The sequence below is a fragment of the Phyllostomus hastatus genome, unplaced genomic scaffold (genome assembly GCF_019186645.2).
Source record: "Phyllostomus hastatus isolate PE091 unplaced genomic scaffold, TTU_PhHast_1.1 phas_contig_29, whole genome shotgun sequence".
Taxonomy (NCBI): domain Eukaryota; kingdom Metazoa; phylum Chordata; class Mammalia; order Chiroptera; family Phyllostomidae; genus Phyllostomus; species Phyllostomus hastatus.
In genome coordinates, this window is record NW_025333835.1 from 42,513,148 (window position 1) to 42,520,640 (window position 7,493).

The window sequence follows — 7,493 nt, forward strand, 5'->3', positions numbered from 1 at the left end:
GCCGCGCTCCCCGGGCTGTGAGCCGGCTCTCGCTGACCCTCCGCACCCGGGTGTCCTCGGCCACCAGGGCTCTGTCCGGCACTCCTCGTGCCCTCAGGGTCAGACGCAGTTCCGTGGCGTCACCAGTGAGCCCCGTCCTTCCCGCTCTCCCCCCCACGCAGCCCCACCCTGAGCGGAGCCCGTGCCCTGTGGCTCCCTGTGAGTGTCCCCGACTGCTGTTCACTCGCTCGCTCCCCGCGTGTCCCCTCCTCGGTCCTCCCGGCGACCCGGGAGGCAGCTCCCGGGACTCTCCTCGGCGGCGAGGGTTACCTGCGGAGCGGGAAACCGAGGCTTAGAAAGACTGAGTGTTTTCACCGAAGCTGCTCCTGCAGCCGGTGGCTTGGCAGGGACTCGGGCCCAGGCCGGGCTGGCTCCGGCGCCGTTGGGTGTGGCTCGGGCCGAGCCGGGCCCCCGGCCCACTGGGCTCCCTCTCTCGGGCTCCGTGGCCTGCAGGGGGAGCCACGAGCCGGCTGCCTGCGGGGACGGGGAGTCCACGTGGGCGTGTGCGGGAAGCGTGAAACCGCACAAGGGATTCACGGGAGTCAGGGCGGAGTAAGGAAATGTTGAATATCTCAGTAGTGATTTTTATACCGATTATACGGCGTGGGGCAAAAGTAGGTTCACAGTTGTGAGTACGTAAAACAGAGTTTACTCTTATATTGTTATTTATTAATTATATCATACCCCACACAAACAACTGTCAACTTCCTCTTGCCCCACCCTGTATGCTGAATTTGTTACATATTGGGTATATATCTTTTAGAATTAGCTTCACCCGTTTCTTTTACTTTTTTAATACAGCTACTGGAAGATTTTAAAATTACGTGTGTGACTTAATGCGCATTCTGTTTGTATTGGCTAGCACTGCTTTAACGGACAGAAATTTCTGCTTCTTCACTGATATTTTTGCCTTGTAGTGATCAAGCCACCCAAAACCCTTGATGAGTGATCATCTTTAAACTTCCTCTTCTGCTGTAGTGGTCACTATAACTGTGCAGCGTCACACCGTTCATTGGAGTGTGAACTGGATTTTTTTCCTCCCCCCCCCCCATTAGTTGCTCTCGCCAGAAGACTTGGTGAACGCATGCAAGATGCTGGAGGCCCTGAAGTTACCTCTCAGGTACGAACACCTCCGCAGGGAGTTGGCCAGCTGCGGCCACTGCCCTGCAGAGTCAGACGGGAGGGCCCGGCCAGGAGCAGGAGCGCCACCCCCCCCCCACCCCCGCCCATCGCCCCCAGGGGTGAGCCAGCACCTGGCCGGCCTGAGATTAATGTCGACAGAACAGACCGGGCACCACACGCACCTCCGTCACCCTGGCTTCCGTCCTGTGCGTGGCCCGAGGGGCGTGGTGGTCTGACTCTGCGCTGTCCGGGCAGAGAGATAAGAACAGGGCCCCACAGGGCCCCGCCCACAAGGTCACGGTCGCTAGCCCCTCTTCCCTTAGATGGTTTGTGTTTGTCCCTGGGGACTCACAAGTGCAGCTGTTCAGCTGCGAATTGTGTTTTCCTCATCCTCAGGCTAAAAAACAATTAGCCGGGCGGGGTGTGCGGCCCGGCGGAGAGCAAAGGGAGGGAACACTGTTGTAACAGCTGTGCGTGGTGCCAGGCCAGTCCTGGAGTCATCAGGGTGATACTCCGTAAATTGCATAACCATCTAGCCACCGTCGTACACCTGAAACTAATCCAAAATAGCACTGAATGTCAGCTGTGTTTGAAAAGTGTTAAAAAAATAAAACTAAATGAAAACTGAAAAAAAAAATAGCCAGACAGAAGTATTTTTTTAGCCTATGGATGGTAGTTCACAGTTTTATGAACGGTTCATTCGTGAGCGTTATAGCTATGCCATAGTTGCTCGTGGTGGTTAGTTTTAACTGCTGTCCTGTGTTACCGTTGCCCCCCTCCCGGGGCGTGGAAGACGGTGAGAAGCGCTTGCGCCTCTGCCTTCTTTCGGGGGTCGAAGGTCGCAGGTCCTCACTGCCCCGCTCTCCCCCCCCACCCCTGAGGTCTCAGGCTGCGGGTGTTCGACAGCGGCGTCATGGTCATCGAGCTCCAGTCCCACAAGGAAGAGGAAATGGTGGCCTCGGCCCTGGAGACGGTACGTGAGCCCGGCTTCCTCCGGGCGCCAGGGCGTGCTGGGCGGGCCGGTGCCCGTGCCCGGCCGCCGGGGACCAGGATTTCCTCTCGGCCTGGACTTCACTCACCGCTCACACTTGTCGGCCCAGTTAAAAATGGGTCACCGTGAACAATGGGTAAACAGTCATCAGAGTTCTTCTTTGAAAGCTTTTCAGAGCTTGCTAACACTCAAAACATCTTGAAAGAAAGGAGAATTAAAATTAATGAGGTGCTCTCTTTTTGTTTGAAGCTCAGTCCTGAGAACAGGTTTTTAACTTTGTTAATGAGAGTGTTTTCCATGACAGAACTTTTCCTTCCGCAACACCTACACAAGCAGCATTATAAAACACCACCAGTTGTTCTATGAGATAATTGTTTCAAAAAATATGAACAGCCCTGGCTGCTGTGGCTCAGTGGATTGGGTGCTGGCCTGCAAACCAAAGGGTCACCGGTTCGATTCCCAGTCAGGGCACATGCCTGGGTTGCGGGCCAGGTCCCCGGGGGGGGGGGCGCGTGTGCAAGAGGCAACCACTCATTAATGTTTCTCTCCCTCTCTTTCTCCCTCCCTTCTTCTCTCTCTAAAAATAAGTAATTGGAATCTTTAAAAAAAAATATGAACAGCAACTACAGTTTAGATGGATTTTATGGCCAGGCTGCTAATACTCATTAGGGTACTTGAAATATTACTGCCTGCATAAACTCTGTGGTGAGCCTGTATAATTTAAATAACTCACGTTTATTACATGTTTTATTTTAAACTAGATGAAAAAACCAAGACTATAGCTATTTCAACCACGTATTTGAAGCCAAACCTGTATATATGGCCTTCACTGGATCATGTGACATGAATTCAGTTAGAACTTGTTATATGTTCCTTTTCAGAAGATCAAAGACTTATTTTAGACCTTAGTATAGAGCCTTTATTATATTATAGAGGGCTTTATGTTATTTTAGCCTCTACATTATTCAACCTGGGTCCTTCAGCTTTTTCAGAATTAAACATGAGTGAGGAAGCCTTAGTTCTGTAGTGAATGTTCTTTGGACTCGGGTAGAAAATTCAGGAAATTATTTCCTGAGTATAACTGGTAGGCAGTCTCTCCGGTTAGTACCTAGGTGGTCTAAATGACGATGTGTTTTTTTTCCCTGCTGTGTGCTTCCAGCAGGTTTCAGAGAAGGGGTCCCTAACGTCAGAAGAGTTTGCCAAGCTGGTGGGCATGTCTGTCCTCCTGGCTAAAGAAAGGTAAGCGAGGCCCTCGCTCCTCATCACGACCTGTGCTTCCAAACCGACAGGTGACTGGCTTTCTCCTTCCACCCCCAGGTTGCTTCTCGCAGAGAAGATGGGCCATCTTTGCCGGGACGACTCCGTGGAAGGCTTACGGTTTTACCCGAATTTATTCATGACACAGAGCTAAGGGATTTTCGTATTTTATACACTCAGAATCCACCGGAGCTCTGCAGGACAACGTAAAACGCTTTTAATTTCTCCCTAAATATTACGGTCTCGGAAGCTGATTTAGGGCAAGTCTAGGAAAATACAGAACAATGGATGCCAATGTGAATTCGAAATCATGCCACAGCTGTCTCGAACCCTCACGGTTTACCTTGAAATACGGTGGATTTTGTCTTGACCTTCAGACCTCACCATTCTCTAAAGAAAGGAATTTGGTTCATGGGGGAAGAAAAAGAAACGCGTGTCTGGACAGGTTAGGTTGTTATTTCGGTGTGACTAAAACGCACTGGCTTGTAAATAAGTGCAGTTTGTCTGTGTCTAATGTGCCCCTATTGGGGGGTTTCCACGAAGCGAGCCCCGCCGCCGTGCCCTTCGAGGACCCACCGACGTTGGGGCAGAGCGTCCGCGTGCACAGCGCCACCCGAGGCCGCTGCCGGGGGCCCTCCGCCATGGGGGTCTCGGCGGCTCTCCCCAGACCCAGTGAAGCACCTTACAAGTGGAGGGAATTTTATTCCACTTGCGTAGGTATTATCTGACTCATTTTTTTTTTTCCAAGCGGTGGTTTCATGCCTGGCATGTAAAGAATGCAACTATGTCATTTTGTTAAAGAACGCTGTGCATTTTGAAGCTGAATTAAAGAGCTGTGTGGGCATGCCCGGAGTTACGACTGCAGCTTTGGGAAGCAGATGGCTCAGGAAGTCCCTAGGACCGTGTGTGGGTGCAGGGGCTGGGAGAAGCTTTGACCAGTGTGGGGACTTTGGTGCCCTTTGACCTCAAGGCCAAGGCATAGGAGTGGAGAAGTGATGTCTCCTTTTCCTTTCCTCAAGGAGTTTCCACCCTGAACTTGTAAAAATCTTGCTATCATATTCTAGCAATTAGTTTTTCCTCACCCCATACATAATACGTCTTGTGGAGAAACTTTCCAGCTGAAAAATAACTACGGAGGTGACAGAAACTGGCCCACATTGAGTTTAGGTGGCTCGGGTGTTCCCGTGGCCTCCCTGACTTCCTGTGTCTGGCTGTACAGCTCACGGTTCGTGGAGTGCACCTCCAACTCGGGGGCCCGACAGCCACCAAAAGGACCCTCCTCCTGAGACTGAGTCACGGGGACTGGACTGATGGGTTTTGGCCAAGTCTCTGGAGGGACGGGCTCTGTGTGGAGGGAACCATTGAGAGCCGGAGGAGGCGGTCCCCAGTGTCACCCCCTGGGGTCCCTGAGATGTCCTCACTAAGTGAAGAGGCTGCTCCAGGTGCCTGCTGGGAGGGGTCCCCCTAGGAGCAGCCAGAGTCCATCCCTGATCCCACCGGAAAGTGGCCGAGGCCGCCACACCTCCTCCAGTGTCTCGGGAATGTGCTGGCTGAGGCGTCCTGCCCCGGGCTTCACTCGGCAGACCCGCAGCCGATGCTGCGTGGTAACCGGTGACTGATGCTGTTTGGGGGAAAGTTCAGGGTCCGGCTGCCCAAGTCTTTTGGGACTGTCTGGCCATAGTGGAAACTTGTTTGCATGTTCCCCCCACCCCTCCCCCCTGGTCTCTGGGCTGCGGAACTGAGACTGTTTGAGCCACTGGATGCAGCGCTAGCCGTGCGGACTCCTGACAGCAAACTCCCACGGTTCAGCACGCGTGCTCACATTAGCGCAGCAACGCGCCAGCAAGCACGGAGCAATCCGGATTGTGCAAAGTGAACTACAGCGGCTGTGAAGTGGCATATGACTATATTTTGCAAAAAAAAAATTTAAAAACAAATATGATTGCTTTCATTGCTTTATTTTGAAAGTGGGCATTCTTCACTCTTTCCAGACCTCAGTATATATATTTTTATCTTTTCTTTTTGGTCCTCTGTTGATAGAGGTTATGTTAAATGCAATCAATTGGGCGCTAAGTACAAAAAAGTTCTGTCTTGGTGCTTGTAACAATATAATGGTTGTTTTTATTTTCCTAACCTTGCTCTTGGGAGCATCGATCTGTAGCTTTATGGTAGTGGAATATTTCTCAGCACATACTGTCAAGAAGATTTTACACTGTACAACTGAAGATTGTTTTCAAGGTTAAATGACTGATATTAATGTATATAGAGTTATTGCAAAATTTAAAAATGATTTTTCTTAACTTGGTGTCTTTTTAAATACTCCTTGAAAAAATATATGAAAATGATAAACCTTTCGTCAGAGTAAGCCAGTGTTTGGTACAATGTGTTCTTTTAGACGTATAATCAAGAGTCGATTATAAATATCAATGACCTCAAGCTCTCACTAGCTCAGTGGTTTGAAAAGCATGGCAGGCGGCTCCGGAACTGTTTGTTTTAAGTCGTGGATGTGATTCCACCGCCGACCAGCCAGGTGTGTTCCGTGAATGCACTCCGCCCTCCCCACTGGCGCCGGACCGCGGTGACCAGATGGGAATCCGGGTCATCGTGCCCAGCCCCTTAACATGGTGCTTCTTCGTCCAGCCATCTCAGAGCTTCCGTTGTGGTGCAGTAGAGTCGCAGCTCACAAGGTGGCTAGGCTTTGAACGCTGTGCCTAAGTATAAAATCGGACATGCTCAAAATGATCCTGAAAACCTCTTACATTGCCAATAAAGTTCTACGTGCAGTCTTACTTACATCAGAGTTCCTATAGCAGTGCATGGGCATGAATATTTTATGAATTTAGTACGTACGATGTGTAATAAAAACTACATATCAACAAGAGGCTTGTAGAGCCCCAATAATTAAACTCCTTAAATGTGTGTGTCTCTTTTTCAGCTGGTAGGTAAGGTTGAATTTATGTAAGTCTATCGCTAATCCGATCTCTCACGACAGATCTGGAGTAGACGCTCCATGGGGGCAGAGATTTTTGCCCGTTCACGGATACATTCTCAGAGCCTGGAGCAGGGCCTGACACACGGCATGCACTTAATAAATGTGTATTGAGTGAATGGACTCTGATGTGTTTACCCGTTATAAGTTTGGCTTCACTTCCTCCTACTTTATCTCCCATTGAATTCAATTAAAAAATAGATTCCTTACTACATACCGACTTCGTGTGAGGAACTCTGTGGGCCACCGGTGGGGGGTGGGATGCGAGAGAGAGTAAGACACGGCTGCAGCCCCTCAGAGGGTGGGCTTGTTGCGGGCGTGGACGTGCGAGCGCCTCCGCCAAGGACAGAATGACGGGTGTGCCCCGGAAGGGGTGCGCGCACGGGCCGACGGAGGCATCTGGGAAGGCCTGCGGGAGGGGAAGGGCTCGGTAAAGCACGCACGAGGACCAAGTGGTCAGCAGCAGGTGGGAGGCACTGGGTCAAGGGAACAGCGCATGGTACCCCCCCCTTCCTATTTCTGGGGCGCATTTCCCTTGTCTATCCAAACTTCCTTCTTTCTTCCCACTCACTTCCCCACCCCCTCCCCCATAACCAATTCTACCTGCTCTAGAAAAGTTTGTTTCCAGTGCACGACTCTACGATCTCTAAGCTCCATAAGTTATTGTCTGTCCAATAAACTCCACTTTATATTGTACTGTTCTATAATTGTCTGAATGCCGTAAGAAAATAGAGAAATTGGTTTCCTTCAAGTTCAAGGATTGTCAAATCACACTTTTGAATTCCCACGGGCCTAAGTCAGTGATTATACATGGTAGTGTCCTAGTTAAAGTATTAACTAGAATGAGTGATTTTGGATTATGTGTTATGAGTTGACTCACAAACCTAAATCTGTGTCCTCTACCCACCTCCCAAGAGCTTCTCAACCAGACTCGTCAGAGCCCAGCCTGTCTGAGACCCACTTCATCTATTTAAATTGTGTAACATGGGCCCTGTCCATGGCTCAGGGGTTGGGCGTCCTCCCACAAACCAGAGGGTCCCCAATTTGATTCCCAGTCGGGACACATGCCCGGGTTGCAGGCCAGGTCCCCAGTGG

General features: G+C 50.6%; 1 protein-coding gene across 4 annotated transcripts in view; it reads left to right on the forward strand.

Moving 5' to 3' along the window:
- The window catches only part of VPS36 (vacuolar protein sorting 36 homolog), a 29,173-nt gene extending 22,566 nt beyond the window's left edge, over positions 1–6,607 (forward strand). The window contains exons 11-14 of one of the 4 annotated variants that reach the window (XM_045839117.1): positions 1,095–1,159; positions 2,043–2,134; positions 3,312–3,391; positions 3,470–6,607. In XM_045839117.1, coding sequence (XP_045695073.1) covers positions 1,095–1,159; positions 2,043–2,134; positions 3,312–3,385 — 231 coding nt within the window. In that variant the 3' untranslated portion in view covers positions 3,386–3,391; positions 3,470–6,607. The remainder of the gene's footprint in view (positions 1–1,094; positions 1,160–2,042; positions 2,135–3,311; positions 3,392–3,469) is intronic. The other 3 variants (XM_045839118.1, XM_045839115.1, XM_045839116.1) reach the window with 3 other exon arrangements.
- The last annotated feature ends 886 nt before the right edge of the window (positions 6,608–7,493 follow it).